The 17,808-nt window shown below is 36.1% G+C and overlaps 2 protein-coding genes across 5 annotated transcripts in view; both read left to right on the forward strand.

Annotated features, from left to right (window-relative positions):
* Positions 1-329: 329 nt before the first annotated feature.
* On the forward strand, positions 330-17,344 carry THAP6 (THAP domain containing 6). 2 transcript variants are annotated; one of them, XM_019932722.3, is made up of 4 exons: positions 330-436; positions 1,804-2,011; positions 5,351-5,476; positions 17,005-17,344. In XM_019932722.3, the coding sequence occupies exons 1-4, from the start codon at positions 357-359 to the stop codon at positions 17,257-17,259; spliced, it is 669 nt and encodes a 222-aa protein (XP_019788281.1). In that variant the 5' UTR covers positions 330-356; the 3' UTR covers positions 17,260-17,344. The 2 variants fall into 2 exon arrangements, with proteins under 2 accessions (XP_019788281.1, XP_033713031.1); XM_033857140.2 differs by lacking the exon at positions 5,351-5,476.
* Positions 1,880-17,808, forward strand: part of ODAPH (odontogenesis associated phosphoprotein) — a 30,493-nt gene continuing 14,564 nt past the window's right edge. For 2 of the 3 annotated variants that reach the window (XM_073805339.1, XM_073805340.1), the window contains exon 1: positions 1,880-2,011. The gene's annotated coding sequence lies outside the window, so the exon portion shown is untranslated. Of the gene's footprint in view, positions 2,012-5,358; positions 5,477-17,808 lie in introns of those variants that run through there. The other variant, XM_033857141.2, reaches the window with a different exon arrangement.

Consider the following 17,808-nt stretch of genomic DNA (forward strand, 5'->3'; position numbering starts at 1 on the left):
CTCAGCCTAGGTTAGGGTGCCAGGAGGAGTCAGTGTGCCAAGGCGTGGTGGCGAGGGAACATGGTGCCTGTACGAAGCGGTGAGAGGGACATGTACCGGCCTCCTAAATGGAAATCGGGCGCCTCTGTGCATCGCTAAATATGACTTGCCTTATTAAAGAAGCCAAACCCCTAGAAAATTGTATGAGCAGAGCTGCAGGTTTTGCAAGAAAATATTTCCCTTTGGCTTTCTAGCATGATTTCATGTTACCTAGAACATACTGGAAGGTACCGGGAACGGTAACTGTGTCACTCTTAGCTTTGGAGTTAACTAACCCTTTTAATTTTCTTTCAGTTCTGGTATGAGTTGCTAAAACCATGGTGAAATGTTGCTCGGCCGTTGGATGTGCTTCTCGCTGTTTACCAAATTCCAAGCTAAAAGGACTGACATTTCACGTGTAAGATTCTGCTGTAGTTAAGCCAAGTACTTCTGACTGTTAGAAAAAGCAAAAGATAGTTCTACTTAAATCATCAGTTTTGCAGCCAAATGCTGTACCCCTGAGCTATACGCCCTAGACGTTCAATTTTGAACTTTAGTTCTCAGGTTCTTTTTAAATAGCCTTTTGAGTTGAATTTGAAATGACAGTGATACTCTTACACTTTTATCATTTCGTTTAGAAGCTTAAGATACCTGCAAAGGTATCACAGGCTGATTACCAAAACTATCATCAACCTCATTTTTGCTAATATTATTACTTTGTATTTTAACATACCTCCTAAGAAGTTCAGTGTTGTTTACGTATAGTTTACAATCCGAAGGATCTTTGCCTAAATATATTCTATCCTTTAGAAATAGATCAAGCCTATGTTGTAGAGAAAAAATATAAATTACAAGTTCAGGATGGTCCTGAACCAAATTACAACCAAGATCGTCCTAATTTAAAATTTTAGTCGTTCTTCTGACAGAATAGGAAAGAAGAAGCAATAAGATTTAATAATTATGCATTTGCTAAAGGTTTATTTTGCTGCTTTTGGGCCAGACACTGTGCTGTGTGCCAGAGAAAGACCTGCTAACTACTTTGCTAGGTATAAGGAAATCAAAAATGAGTATGTGTACCCTACCGTATTCCAAAAAGGATTTGAACCAGCTGGAAAAATTGGAAAAGATATGGTTATTGGCCTCCAGATCTCAAAATAATTCTGATCTCCAGAATTCCAAACTCTGCAGGTGTTCTCTGCATTCATTCACTAAGCATTTATACCCCTGTTTTGTATTAAATGCTGTACTAAGCAATTTTTTTGATGCTGACAGAAGAATGAAAGTACAAGTGTCTCTGTTCATCTGGGATAAATTCCTCAGATAGGAAAAGGCCCAAGTGATATTCTTTATCATCTACAGATGAAGAAAAACCTTCAGGTGTGGATCTTACTAAAAGGTGTTAAATGTCTTTTGAAACTTTTCTTCTTTATAATGTGAGAAAGATGTAAATGAGGGCCATATGCCTGCAGCATGTTTGGTAGAAAAATCTGACTGTGAAAACTGAAAGTTAAGAAAGCATGAGTCATGATGGTTTCCTCAATATTCCAGTTCCCAACAGTAATACCAAGAATCAATTTAGGCACAGCCTTAATTCAAGTATATAGATATATAGATATATAGATATAGTATATAGATATATATATCTATAGTGTTTAATTTTAAAATGCTTCTTGTATATATATAGTATATCTATATATATAGATACATATATATCTATATATATAGTATATAGATATATATATCTATAGTGTTTAATTTTAAAATACTTCTTGTATGTTTTTCTAGATTCCCCACAGATGAAAACGTCAAAAGAAAATGGGTATTAGCAATGAAAAGACTTGATGTGAATGCTGTAGACATTTGGGAGCCTAAAAAAGGAGATGTGCTGTGTTCAAGGCACTTTAAGAAGACAGACTTTGACAGAAGTACTCCAAATATTAAACTGAAACCTGGAGTCATACCCTCTATCTTTGATTCCCCATCTCACTCACAGGTTTGTTTATGACATACTGCTTACCATCATTACCCACTTTTTTTTTTTTTTTTTTGTGGTACGCGGCCTCTCACTGTTGCGGCCTCTCCCTTTGCGGAGCGCAGGCTCCAGACGCGCAGGCCCAGCAGCCATGGCTCACAGGCCCAGCCGCTCCGCGGCATGTGGGATCCTCCCGGACCGGGGCACGAACCCGTGTCCCCTGCATCGGCAGGTGGACTCTCAACCACTGCGCCACCAGGGAAGCCCCATTACCCACTTTTTATGGTACTATTTAAGAAACTTCACCACACTTGCTACCATTTTTATTGTTTGCTTATTAATTTGAAGCCCATTCTTTAAGTTTTTAGGTTTGTAAACCGCTGCTTAAGCTTTTGTAATGAGTAGTAGGAGAATTTTACCAGAATCCACTCAGAAATATCTGTATATTATTAAGGTTTGGTGAAGCAGGCTACCTTAGGAGTTGGTATAGCTCAAGATTCGTGTCTGAAAACTGGAGGAACATGAGAGGGTTGAACTGGAGTTCCAAGGTGGCAGTGCTCCTCACACTGCAGCAGAAGTCAAGAGCAGAACCTCTGACAGCCCCAAGGTATAGTTTTAGAGCCCCACACACACATTCAAGCTTAAAGCCTAGGTAGGACTAGAAGGTAGAAAACCAAAACAGGAGAAGGAAAGAAGAGAGGTCAGAAAAAGACAATTAAACAATTGTTGAAGTAAACTCTGGTTGAATTCTGTGTTTTTTCCTCAATGATGTTAGTGCCGTGGGTGGGCTGCTTCACCCTCACTATCTCACTTGACTTCGTATACCTGAAAGTGTATTCATGTCCAGAAACTATAGAGACTGACTGATTCCAATGTGGAGAATTCAGGGAGAGCCTGTGGGTTCCCACAACAATAGTCGTGAACCTCCATTGAAAGGTGTCTCCTTCCTGACAGCTGGAAACGAGGAAAGTAGTCTAGAAGAGTGCCCGCTTCCAGGTGGTCTGGGTCACGTTTGCGGCTGTTCATATTGCAGTACCTGAGCTATCCGGTGGAGACTGCCTCACTTACTTCTATATTAATAAGTGTACAGTATCTTGTGCAATTTGCTCTCAAGGGTTTGTTTCCTATAGCAGGGAGTCATCTGTAATGTTAGGAGGACCTTAAGAAATATGGACATACTAAATCAAATAAACCATAAATTACTAACTTTGAAAAACTATTTCCTAATAACAAGTGAATTTTTTATTATAGGAAATTAGATGATACAATCAAAAAGAAAATTAAAATTAACAATAATCACGTAATCCAGAAATAATACTGTTAACATTCTGATGTGTATCTTTCCAGTCATTTGTATGTGTATGTTTGTATATAAATTCATCTATATATATTCTTACAAAATAGAATTATACTGTATATCCTTTTTATTTTTTGCTTCACTCTTTCGTTCTTTCAACATTCATATAGTGCTGGCTGTGTGCCAGGCACTAGTCTAAGCACTTTACATATAAACTCTTTTAGTCCTCAAAACAACCATAAGAGTTAAATACTATTATTATTCGCATTTAACCACTTGAGAAAACTTAGGCTCAGAAAGCTGAAATACATTCCCCAAGTCGCACTGCTGTTAAATGGTAGAGGCTGGACTTGAACCCAGGCATTTTGGCTCCAAAGTTCACTCTTAACTACTGTTTTCCATGATGTTAAACATTTTTCCACAAGGAGACTTCCCTGGTGGTCCACTGGTTAAGACTCCACGCTTCCACTGCAGGGGCACGGGTTCGATCCCTGATCAGATCCCGCAAGCCATGTGGCATGGCCAAAAGAAAAAAAAAAAGACACAAGGACAGTGTGACAAATGTCCTCTTAAAAATATATTTTTTTCCCACAACAATGGCTTTCAAACTTTAGTCTACATAAGTATTATCCAGGGAGCTTGCTTAAAATGCAGAATCCTGTGCCCCTCTCCCAAAGAATTTGATTCAGCAAGTTTGGTTTGGAGTCTAGGAATCTGCACTTTTAACAAGCACCCCGCATGATTGTGTTGCAGCTCAAGGGATCACGTTTTTAAGATGAACCTATATGGAACATCAATTTTTTAACTAAACTTTATAGTGAAGTCAACATATATAAAGGCCCACCATAAAGCTTATACCAATCTGCTTACCTACTAGTTATGCATAAAAGTGTCTGTTCCCCCTAATCCTCAATGTAAATTGTGATTTTAATCTTTGGTAAAATTGATAGGCAAAAATGCCATCTTATTGTTTTAATTTATCTCTGAATATTAGAAAATGATTATTTCTAATATGAATATTAGAAAATGTGTTTCTGCATTTTTTTCATGTTTATTAGACGTTTTTATTTCTTATGTGAATCACTTATTCAGGTCCTCTTCTATTTTCGTCTTTTTCTAAGCTGTTTTGGAACAACACTAGATATTGAGGCTATGAATCATTTAACTGCCATCTATGTTGCAGTTACTTTTTGTTATTTGTCCTTAGCTCACATTATGGGGTTGGTTTGTTTTGTTTTGTTTTGTTTGAAATTCAGACTTTTTTTTGAGTAGTCCTATATTTTCTCTTGTGCTATCTGACTTTAGCCTTTAAGATTATGTAAATATTTCCCATGTATTTTTCTACTTCCTCATTGTTTTCATTCTTACATAAATTTTCAGTATATAGAATTTCATTTTGACTTATACATAAAGGATATAACTGTTTTTCATAATTAGTTCATTTTTTCATGATTTATAGCCTTTCTCCACTTATTTAGAATGACACTTTTTATCCTAAAGGCTTTTATCTACATGATCTATTCAGATTTTTCTAAGAGAGTAGTACACTTTTTAAACTATTGTTACTGAGTAGGGTGTTTTTAATACTTTGTAGGGTATATCTTCCCTCATTGTCACTCTTTTTCCAGAAAAATTCATGTTTCCAGATCAACTTTAGAGTTACTTTGGGGAAGTTCCTTTAAAATACTCTCAGTAAATTTAAATTGTACTGACTTTTCTTTTTTTTTTTTTTTTTTTGCAGTACACAGGCCTCTCACTGTTGTGGGCTCTCCCGTTGCGGAGCACAGGCTCCGAACGCGCAGGCTCAGCGGCCATGGCTCACGGGCCCAGCCGTTCCGCAGCATGTGGGATCCTCCTGGACCGGGGCACAAACCCGTGTCCCCTGCATCGACAGGTGGACTCCCAACCACTGTGCCACCAGGGAAGCCCCTAACTTTTACTGACTTTTAATAGCAATTTCCAGAAAAAGAAATATATTAATTTTACTACATACAGTTAAGAAGGTTAAAATTTTTCCAAAGGATAGAAAATCTACAATGATTGTTATTAACTATTCTTAACAGGGGAAAAGAGAAAATCTTCATTGTAGGAAAAACTTCACCCTCAAAGCCCTTCCAGTCACAAACCACAATCACCAGCTTGTTGGTGCTTCCTCGTGTATCGAAGAATTCCAGTCCCAGTTCATTTTTGTAAGTAAAATTACTTACTGGGCTAATGTTAATATTAAGATGACCATGTCCTCTCTCTTAGGATTAAGTTTTCAAAATCTTATTGAAAAACTAGGAGTTTAGGTGTTTGAGATTTTTTTTAAATATGTAATATCCAGAAATATTGCTTCCCAGCGGCATTATAATTTATATATTTGCAATAACGATCCACAGGTAGTTAATCTTTTGTTACATAGTTCAAAGAGTGCTTTCACAAGGATATTTCAACCAATAAAATACAATAATTAATTCCTCCCTATAGGTACTATAGTTTCTATATGGAAATATCTAATTTAAAAAATAGTTATGTCTTTAGGTTTTCTTAAAGGACAGTCGTACACACACATTATTGAAGCTTTATTCATCTCATTGCCTGTTGATGTTAGAACCAGGCCTGGAATCCAGATCTGTTTTACTGTCTTGATTACTATAGCTTTATAATAATTCTTGAAATAAGACAGTGTTAATCTTCCAACTTTGTTCTTTTTCAAAGTTGTTTTGGATATTCTGGGTCCTTTGCATGTTCATATGAATTTTAGAATTACTTTATAAATTTCTACAAAAATCCTGCTGGAGTTTTGACTGGGATTATGTTGAACCTACAGATCTACTTGGGAAGAACTGACATCTTAATAAGACAATTTTATGTCTTCCAGCCCATGAATTCATTGTATCACATAATTTATTTAGACCTTTAAATTCTCTCAGCAGTGTTTTGTAGTTTTCAGTATACAGGTCTTTCACTCCTTTTATCAGATTTATCCCTAAATATTTTATATATTTGGATGCTGTTATAGACAGTGTTGTTTTATTTACTGTTGAAGTGGGGAAATAAATTTTTTTTTTACTTTTTTATTTTATTTTTTTATACAGCAGGTTCTTAATAGTCATCAATTTTATACACATCAGTGTATACATGTGAATCCCAATCTCCCAATTCATCACACCACCACCACCCCTACACTTTCCCCGCTTGGTGTCCATACATTTGTTCTCTACATCTGTGTCTCAATTTCTGCCCTGCAAACCGGTTCATCTGTACCATTTTTCTAGGTTCCACATATTTGCGTTAATATAGGATATTTGTTTTTCTCTTTCTGACTTCCTTCACTCTGTATGACAGTCTCTAGAACCATCCACATCTCAACAAATGACCAAATTCCATTCCTTTTTATGGCTGAGTAATATTCCATTGTATATATGTTCCACATCTTCTTTATCCATTCGTCTGTCGATGGGCATTTAGGTTGCTTCCATGACCTGGCCATTGTAAATAGTGTTGCAATGAACATTGGGATGCATGTGTCTTCTTGAATTATGTTTTTTTCTGGGTATATGTCCAGTAGTGGGATTGCTGGATCATACGGTAATTCTAATTTTAGTTTTTTAAGGATCCCCATACTGTTCTCCATAGTGGCTGTATCTACATTCCCAGCAACAGTGCAAGAGGGTTCCCTTTTCTCCACACCCTCTCCAGCATTTGTTGTTTGTAGATTTTCTGATGAAGCCCATTCTAACTGGTGTGAGGTGATACCTCATTGTAGTTTTGATTTGCATTTCTCTAATAATTAGTGATGTTGAGCAGCTTTTCATGTGCTTCTTGGCCATCTGTATATCTTCTTTGGAGAAATGTCTATTTAGGTCTTCAGCCCATTTTTGGATTGGGTTGTTTGTTCTTTTAATATTGAGCTGCATGAGCTGTTTATATATTTTGGATTAATCCATTAATCCATTAATCCATTAATCCTTTGTCCGTTGATTCGTTAGCAAATATTTTCTCCCATTCTGAAGGTTGTCTTTTTACCTTGTTTATGGTTTCCTTAGCTGTGCAAAAGCTTTGAAGTTTCATTAGGTCCCATTTGTTTATTTTTGCTTTTATTTCCACTACACTAGGAGGTGGATCAAAAAAGATCTTGCTGTGATTTATGTCAAAGAGTGTTCTTCCTATGTTTTCCTCTAAGAGTTTTATAGTGTCCGGTCTTACATTTTGGTCTCGAAACCATTTTGAGTTTATTTTTGTGTATGGTGTTAAGGAGTGTTCTAATTTCATTCTTTTACATGTAGCTGTCCAGTTTTCCCAGAACCACTTATTGAAGAGACTGTCTTTTCTCCATTGTATATCCTTGCCTCCTCTGTCATAGATTAGTTGACCCTAGGTGCGTGGGTTTATCTCTGGGCTTTCTATATTGTTCCATTGATCTATGTTTCTGTTTTTGTGCCAGTACCATATTGTCTTGATTACTGTAGCTTTGTAGTATAGTCTGAAGTCAGGGAGTCTGATTCCTCCAGCTCCGTTTTTTTCCCTCAAGACTGCTTTGGCTATTTGGGGTCTTTTGTGTCTCCATACAAATTTTAAGATATTTTGTTCTAGTTCTGGAAAAATGCCATTGGTAGTTTGATAGGGATTGCATTGAATCTGTACATGGCTTTTGGCAGTATAGTCATTTTCACCATATTGATTCTTGCAATCCAAGGACATGTTACATCTCTCCATCTGTTGGTATCATCTTTAATTTCTTTCATCAGTGTCTTATAGTTTTCTGCATACAGGTCTTTTGTCTCCTTAGGTAGGTTTACTACTAGGTATTTTATTCTTTTTCGTGCAGTGGTAAATGGGAGTGTTTCCTTAATTTCTCTTTCAGATTTTTCATCATTAGTGTATAGGAATGCAAGAGATTTCTGTGCATTAATTTTGTATCCTGCAACTTTACCAAATTCATTGATTAGCTCTAGTAGTTTTCTGGTAGCATCTTTAGGATTCTCTATGTATAGTATCATTTCATCTGCAAACAGTGACAGTTTTACTTCTTCTTTTCTGATTTGTATTCCTTTTATTTCTTTTTCCTCTCTGATTGCCATGGCTAGGACTTCCAAAACTGTGTTGAATAATAGTGGTGAGAGTGGACATCCTTGTCTTGTTCCTGATCTTAGAGGAAATGCTTCACTTTTTCACCATTGAGAAGGATGTTTGCTGTGGGTTTGTCGTATATGGCCTTTATTATGTTGAGGTAGGTTCCCTCTGTGCCCACCTTCTGGAGAGTTTTTATCATAAATGGGTGTTGAATTTTGTCAAAAGCTTTTTCTGCATCTATTGAGATGACCATATGGTTTTTATTCTTCAATTTGTTAATACGGTGTATCACGTTAATTGATTTGCGTATATTAAAGAATCCTTGCATTCCTGGGATAAATTCCACTTGATCATGGTGTATGATCCTTTTAATGTGCTGTTGGATTCTGATTGCTAGTATTTTGTTGAGAATTTTTGCATTTATATTCATCAGTGATATTGGTCTGTAATTTTCTTTTTTTGTAGTACCTTTGTCTGGATTTGGTATCAGGGTGATGGTGGCCTCATAGAATGAGTTTGGCAGTGTTCCTTCCTCAGCAATTTTTTGGAAGAGTTTGAGAGAGGATGGGTGTTAGCTCTTCTCTAAATGTTTGATAGAATTCACCTCTGAAGCCATCTGGTCCTGGACTTTCGTTTGTTGGAAGATTTTTTTATCACAGTTTCAATTTCATTACTTGTGAGTGGTCTGTTCATATTTTCTATTTCCTCCTGGTTCTGCCTTGGATGGTTATACCTTTCTAAGAATTTGTCCATTTCTTCCAGGTTGTCCATTTGGCATAGAGTCCATTTGGCATAGAGTCTATGTCCATTGGCATAGAGTTGCTTGTGGTAATCTCTCTGGATGCTTTGTATTTCTGCAGTGTCGTAACTTCTCCTTTTTCATTTCTAATTTTATTGATTTGAGTCCTCTCCCTCTTCTTCTTGAGGAGTCTGGCTAAGGGTTTATCAATTTTGTTTATCTTCTCAAAGAACCAGCTTTTAGTATTATTGATCTTTGCTATTGTTTTCTTTGTTTCTATTTCATTTTTTTTCTGCTCTATCTTGATGATTTCTTTCCTTCTGCTAACTTTGGGTTTTGTTTGTTTTTCTTTCTCTAGTTCCTTTAGGTGTAAGGTTAGATTGTTTATTTGAGATTTTTCTTGTTTCTTGAGGTAGGCTTGTATAGCTATAAACTTCCCTCTTAGAACTGCTTTTGCTGCATCCCATAGGTTTTGGATCGTCCTGTTTGCATTGTCATTTGTTTCTAGGTATTTTTTGATTTCCTCTTTGATTTCTTCAATGATCTCTTGGTTATTTAGTAACGTATCGTTTAGCCTCCATGTGTTTGTGTTTTTTATGTTTTTTTCTGTGTAATTCATTCTAATCTCATAGCATTGTGGTTGGAAAAGATGCTTGATGTGATTTCAGTTTTCTTAAATTTACTGAGGCTTGATTTGTGACCCAAGATGTGATCTATCCTGGAGAATGTTCCGTGCACACTTGAGAAGAAAGTGTAATCTGCTGTTTTTGGATGCAGTGTCCTATAAATATCAATTAAATCTATCTGGTCTATTGTGTGATTCAAAGCTTCTGTTTCCTTATTTATTTTCATTTTGGATGATCTGTCCATTGGTGTAAGTGAGGTGTTAACGTCCCCCACTATTACTGTGTTACTGTCGATTTCCTCTTTTACAGCTGTTAGCAGTTGCCTTATGTATTGAGGTGCTCCTATGTTGTGTGCATATATATTTATAATTGTTATATCATCTTCTTGGATTGATCCCTTGATCATTATGTAGTGTCCTTCCTTGTCTCTTGTAACATTCTTTATTTTAGAGTATATTTTATCTGATATGAGTATTGCTACGCCAGGTTTCTTTTGATTTCCATTTGCATGGAATATCTTTTTCCATCCCCTCACTTTCAGTCTGTATGTGTCCCTAGGTCTGAAGTGGGTCTCTTTTAGACAGCATATAAATGGGTTTTGTTTCTGTATCCATTCAGCAAGCCTGTGTCTTTTGGTTTGGGCACTTAATCCATTCACGTTTAAGGTAATTACCTATATGTATGTTCCTATGACCATTTTCTTAATTGTTTTGTGTTTGTTTTTGTAGGTCCTTTTCTTCTCTTGTGTTTCCCACTTAGAGAAGTTCCTTTAGCATTTGTTGTAGAGCTGGTTTGGTGGTGCTTAATTCTCTGAGCTTTTGCTTGTCTGTAAAGCTTTTGATTTCTCCATCGAATCTGAATTAGGTCCTTGCCGGGTAGAGTAATCTTGGCTGTAGGTTCTTCCCTTTCATCACTTTAAGTATATCATGCCACTCCCTTCTGGCTGAGAAATTTCTGCTGAGAAATCAGCTGTTAACCTTATGGGAGTTCCTTTGTACATTATTTGTCCTTTTTCCCTTGCTGCTTTCAATAACTTTTCTTTGTCTTTAATTTTTGCCAATTTATTACTGTGTGTCTTGGCGTGTTTCTCCTTGGGTTTATCCTGTATGTGACTCTCTGTGCTTCCTGGACTTGGGTGGCTATTTCATTTCCCATGTTAGGGAAGTTTTCTACTACAATCTATTCAAATATTTTCTCGGGTCCTTTCTCTGTCTCTTCGCCTTCTGGGACCCCTATAATGCGAATGTTGTTGCATTTAATGTCCCAGAGGTCTCTTAGGCTGTCTTCATTTCTTTTCATTCTTTTCTCTTTATTCTGTTCCGTGGCAGTGAATTCCACCATTTTGTTTTCCAAGTCACTTATCTGTTCTTCAGCCTCAGTTATTCTGCTATTGATTCCTTCTAGTGTATTTTTTATTTCAGTTTTTGTATTGTCCATCTCTGTTTGTTTGTTTTTTAATTCTTCTAGGTGTTTGTCCTTTAATTCTTCTAGGTCTTTGTTAAACATTTCTTGCATCTTCTTGATCTTTGCCTCCATTCTTTTTCCACAGTCCTGGATCATCTTCACTTTCATTATTCTGAATTCTTTTTCTGGAAGGTTGCCTATCTCCACTTCATTTAGTTGTTTCTCTGGGGTTTTATCTTGTTCCTTCATCTGGTATGTATCCCTCTGCCTTTTCATCTTGTCTATCTTTCTGTGAATGTGGTTTTTGTTCCACGGGCTGCAGGATTGTAGTTCTTTGCTTCTGCTGTCCTCTCTCTATTAAATAAATTGACTTTTGTATATCAATCTTGTATCTGTCAAACTTGCTAAACTCACATATTAATTATCAAAGCTTTTTTTTAGAGGTTATCCGGTTTTCTACATAGACAATCATGGTGTCTGTCATTAAAAACAGTTTTATGGTATCCCTGGCGGTCCAGTGGTTAGGACTCCACACTTGCACTGCTGAGGGCCCAGGTTCAGTTCCTGCTTGGGGAACTAAGATCCCACAAGCCACGTAGCGTGGCCAAAAAAAAAAAAAAAAAAAACAGTGTTAATTCTTCCTTTCCAATATGAGTGCCTTTCATTTCTTTTTCTTGCTTTATTGCACTACCTTGAACCTCCAAGGTTATGCTGAAGGGAAGTACTGAGAAATGATCTTTATGCTTTGCTCCTGATTTTAGGAGGAAGTTGTTCAGTCTTTCACTATTAAAGATATTCATATGATATTAAATATGTTATTTCATAACTGCCCTTTATCAGATTGAGGAAGTACCTTTCAATTTTTTTCTTTCAGTTTTACTGAGATATAATTGACATATAGCCCTGTATAAGTTTAGAGTGTACAGTAATGGTTTGATTTACATATATCAGGAAGTGATTATCACAGTGAGTTTAGTGAACATCCATTATCTCATATAAACAAAGTTAGAGAAATAGAAAAAAAATTTTTTCCTGTGGTGAGAAGTCTTAGGATATACTCTCTTAACAACTTTCATATATAACACAGCAGTGTTAATTATATTTGTCATGTTGTACATTATATCCCTAGTACTTATTTCTCTTATAACTGGAAGTTCTTACCTTTTGACTGCCTTCATCCAATTCTCCCTCCTCCTATCCCCTGCCTCTGATAACCACAAATATGAACTCTTTTTCTGAGTTTGTTTGTCTGTTTTTGAAGTATAATTGACCTACAACATTATGTTATTTCCTGTTATACAACATAGTGATTCCATATTTCTATACATTTCAAACTGATCACAATAAGTATAGTTACAATATGTCACCATATAAAGATATTACATAGTTATTGACTGTATTCCCAACACTTGTACCTTTCATACCTTTGACTCATTTACTTTGTAACTGGAAGTTTGTTCCTCCTACTTCCTCACCTGTTTCTTTCCTCCCCACCCCCTCTAGCAATCACCTGTTTATTCTCTGTATCTACATCTTTGTTTCTGCTTCATGTTTGTTCATTTGTTTTGTTTTTTAGATTCCACGTATAAGTGAAATCATACAGTATTTGTCCTTTTCTGTCTGACTTAAATTCACTTAGCATAGTACCCTCTAGGTCCATCCATACTGTTACATAGGAAGTGCCTTTCTACTCCTACTTTGCTGAGAATTTTTATCAGAAAGGAATGTTTTGTCAAATGCTTTTTCTGTGTCTGCTGAGAGATCATTTGGGTTTTATTTTTTAGTTTGTTAGTATGATTAGTTACACTGATTGATTTGTTTTTATTTTTATTTTTGGCCACACCACATGGCTTGTGGGATCTTAGTTACCCCACCAGGGATTTGAACCTGGGCCCTCGGCAGTAAAAGCAGAGTCCTAACCATTGGACCACCAGGGAATTCCCCAGTTAATTTCTTAATGTTAAACCAGCCTTGCATTCTGGAATAAACCCTACTTCTTCATGATGTTATTCCTTTTATATATTGTTGGATTAGATTTAAAATTTAGTTTAGAATCTTTCCTTGTATGTTCACAAAGAATATTGGCCTATAGTTTTCTTTCCTTTGAATGTCTTTGTCTGGTTTCAGTATCAGAATAATGCTAACCTCAAAGAAAAAGTTAGAAAATGTTGCCTTATTTTTCAATTTTCTAGAAAACTTTGTATAGATTTGCAGTTATTTCTTCTATAAATATTTGGTAGAATTCCCCAGTAAAACAATCTGGGACTGTAATTTTCTTTGTGGGAAAGTGTTTTAAGGAGCTAGTTACCTTCCAAGGGATTTGTCCATTTTATTTCAGTTGTCAAGTTTATTAGCTTAAAATTATTCAAAATATTTCCTTATTATCTTTTCAATATCTATAGAATCTGTAGTGATACCATCTGTCTCATTTCTGATGTCAGTGATTTGTTTCTGTTTTCTTTTATTGCTGATTAGTCTGCCTAGAGATTTATCAGTTTTATTGATCTTGTCAAGAACTAGCTTTCACTGATTTTTCTCATTTTTTTTTGTTTTTATTTTCTACTTCACTGATTTCCACTCATCTTTATTATTTCCTTTTACTTATTTCAGTAAAATGTGCTCATCTTTCTAGTTTCTTTCTTTTTTTTTTTTTTTTTTTGGGGTACGCGGGCCTCTCACTGCCGTGGCCTCTCCCGTTGAGCACAGGCTCAACGGGAGCACAGGCTCCGGACACGCAGACTCAGCAGCCATGGCTCACAGGCCCAGCCGCTCCGCGGCATGCGGGATCTTCCCAGACTGGGGCATAAACCCGTGTCCGCTGTATCGGCAGGCAGACTCTCAACCACTGCGCTACCAGGGAAGCCCTCATCTTTCTAGTTTCTTAAGATGGAAGCTGAGGTCATAGATTTGAGGCTTCTTCCTTTCTAACGTTAGCATTTAGTGATATTAATTTCTCCTTAAGTATTGCTTTAGCAGCATTCCACAAATTAAATGTGTTTTCATTTTCATTTAGTTCAAAATACTTCCAAATTCCATTTTGATTTGTTCTTTGATCCATGGGTTGTTTGGAAGTGTGCTATATAGTTTGCAAATATTGGGGAATTTCCCCAATATCTTTCTATTATTAATTTCTAACTTAATTCTGTTGTGGTCAGAGAATATACATTGTGTGACTTGAATGCTTTTAATTTTTTTGAGACTTATAGCCTACAATATGGTCTGTCTTGGTAAACGTTCTGCATACATTTGCAAAGAATGTATAGTTTGCTGATGTTAGCCAGAATGTTCTATAAATGTCAATTAGGTCAAATTGATAATGTTCAAATCTGCATTCTTAATTAATTTCTGTCTACTTGTTCTGTCTTTTATTGAGAGAGAGCTGTTAATCTTCTAGTATACCTGTGGATTTGTCTAATTCTCCTTAAATTGTCAGTTTTTGCTTGTTACATTTTGCAGCTGTTATTAGGTACTAAATATTTAGTATTCTTATGTCTTCATAAATTAACCCCTTTATTTTTAAGAAGTGGCCTTCTTTATCCCTGGTAGTATTCATTGCTCTGAAGTCTACTTTGTCTGATAGTAACATATCCACTCTAGTTCTCTGTTTATTAGTGTTATTGTAGTGTATCTTTTTCAACTCCTTTACTTTCAACCTGTTTGTGTCTTTTTATCTTTAAAGTGCTTTTTTTCTGGGCAGCATGTACTCTTGGGTCTTGATTTTTTTAATATAACCTGATAATTTCTGCCTTTTAATTGGATTATTTAAACTCTACACTTAATGTGATTATTATTACATTACTTTAAATTTTTTTATATCACATTACTTAATGTGATATGGTTTGGTTTAAATCTGTCATCTTACTTATTTCCTGTTCCATTTGTTCTTTGTTCTCATTTTCTTCTTTTTTTGCCTTCTTTTAGATTAACTGAATTTTTTTTACAATTCCATTTTGTCTCCTTTTTTCCACTCATCAGCCATAACTCTTTGATAGTTGCTTTTGGGTTTATAGCATCCATCTTTAATTTACCACAGGCTACATGATAAGTGATATTATTCCACTTAGCATATGGTATATGAATCTTATCATAATATACTTTATTTCTCCTCTCCAACCTTTTCTGCTACTGCTATCATACATTTCACTTTACATATGCTATGAACCCCACACTACATTTTATTATTTTTGTTTAAACAATAAATTATCTTTTAAAGAGATTTAAATAATAGTAAATCTGTTATGTATTATTTATTATGATAACAAATCTATTAAATTTATTATAAATAAATTTAAATTGTAAGTTTTATGTGCAGGTATCCTATTTGATTCTCTTTTAATATCTTTCATGTCTCTGCTTAACTTTTAAACATATATAATACAGTTTTACTAACTTTGTTAATTCCCTTGTCTGCTAATTCTAACATTTGTGAGTTCTGGGTTGGTTTCTGTTGATTGGTTTATCTCTTATTATGGCTCGTATTTTCCTGCTGCTTTGTGTGCCTGGTAAATTTTGAGTGCCGGATTTTACCTTGCTGGATGTTGGATAGTTTTTTGTCCTGTTTTCTTGAGCTTGGTTACGGAGTTTGGTTATTTGGAAACAATTTGATCCTTTCAGGTTTTGCTTTGTTAGGTAGGACTAGAACAGTGCTCAGTCTCAGGCTATTTATTCTCCACCACTGAGGCAAGACTTTTGTATACTCTGCTCAGTGCCCCATGAATCTGGTCTGCCTGGTGGGAGTAGTGTCTATGCCCTGTGAGCTCAGGGCACTCCTGACCTGTTCTGGTCACTCTTTCCTCAACCTCGAGCAGTTTCCTACAAAGAAATACTTGAGGGGGAGCCTCTGAAGATCTCCAGGGTTCTCTCTCTGTGTAGCTCTTTCCTCTCTAATACTTTGCCCTATGAACTGTAGCCACCTTGGTCTCCCTGGATACTTTGCACTATCTCCTCAACTCTATCTACCAAGCTCTACCTGGGTTTCCTCCCCTTGCACTGGCCTAGAACTCTCTCAAGGCAGTAAGCTGGGCAATCTTAGGACTCACCTCTTTGGACTTAGGACTTAGGCAGTAAGCTGGGCAATCTTAGGACTCACCTCTTTGTTTCCCATCTCTCTGCAGTATCTGCCTTCGTTGCCTGATGTCTGTTTATCTTCAAACATTTTTACATCTTTTGGCCATGTGTTGGGGTTTTTTTAGATAGGAGTCAATCCAGTCTATGTTATTGCATCTTGGCTGAAAGCAAAGTCCTCTTCACTAATTTTAAGTAACAGCTTTTCAAAATTATTTTATGTTACATTTATAAGATATGTCAGTGTTGTTTTTGGATGAAGAAAAGTCTACCCAGCAGACATAAACATAACCACAGTAAATACTGAGAACTTAAATTATCTCTTTAAAACCCCAAGACCAGAGTCATCTCTAAATCCATAACACCCAGCCTGAGGACCTGCTTCAGTGCTCCTTTCCTTTCATACCTTATAAAGTGAAATATTCATCAAAATAAAGCAATTCAGTTAAAAGTTTAAAAATTTAAGTTTTTGTGATAGGTAAAACTTAAACTTAGCAGCTCCACACTTAGGGACCAAAAGCTGTATAGTCATTGTGAATGTCTCGCTGTTCATAAGCAGATACCTACCTCCAGGTGAGAAGTACTTCCCATCCACAGGATTCTGTACTCCTCGTGTATGCCTGGCCTTAGACAAAGAGGGAGGCCCTAGGCGCCAAAAATACTGTTCTACCCCCATCCTCTTCCTGTGTTCTTTAAACCTCTTAGTGTCACCAACTTAAAGATCTTCTCTAAGTATAGTAAGTGGAGAAATAGCTGAGGCCTAGTTATAATTTTTTATCTCACTGCTTGTCTGTCTGGTTTAATAACTTGGTGTTTATGTTTTTAGGAACATAGCTACAGTGTGATGGACAGTCCAAAGAAACTTAAGCATAAATTAGATCAAGTGATCAGCGAGCTAGAGGATACCAAGAAAAGTCTGCGGAATGTTTTAGGCCGAGAAAGACGTTTACAAAAATCATTGAGGAAGACAATCAGGGAATTAAAGGATGAATGTCTCATCAGCAAAGAAACAGCCAATAGACTGGAAGCTTTCTCTTGGGAGTGGTGTCAGGAGAGCATAGAACAAGACTATATTTCATGAAATAATTTCATGTTATGTTCTACCTAAAATTGTTATTGGTACAGCTTTTCAGAAAATGATTACCATCATTAAATAATATCTGTCATTTAGAGTGCTTCTTTGGATCCTCCGCAGCATTACGCATTAGTGTTATTATCCAAAGGCTTTTTTTTTTTTAAGATGTGCAGAAATTTGTGTTGGTTGTCATGTTATTGGGTGACTTGTGACAATTATGTTTTTATAGACCTAAACTAGTGCCAGGTCACTATTGTAAGATGTTAAAAATCAAGAAGATTCTGTAGGACTAAGGAAATGATTTCAAATCAGCCACATTAAGCTGTAATAGTAGAAACTGGACACTTTAGCAGCATCAGATTTTTGGCTTCAAAGGAGTACCTTTGCTTATGTAGGCTTTCTGGTAAGTACGTTGAATTGTACTTTAACTGTATTTTACCACAAAGCAGAATTCATTTATAACACATGTCCATCTTGGATCCAATCCAAGGTTCTTTTGTTATCAGTAATACCAAAAGATCTTTTTACAGGGCATCCCATGGTACTGACCTTGAG

The sequence above is a fragment of the Tursiops truncatus genome, chromosome 5 (assembly GCF_011762595.2).
Source record: "Tursiops truncatus isolate mTurTru1 chromosome 5, mTurTru1.mat.Y, whole genome shotgun sequence".
NCBI lineage: Eukaryota > Metazoa > Chordata > Mammalia > Artiodactyla > Delphinidae > Tursiops > Tursiops truncatus.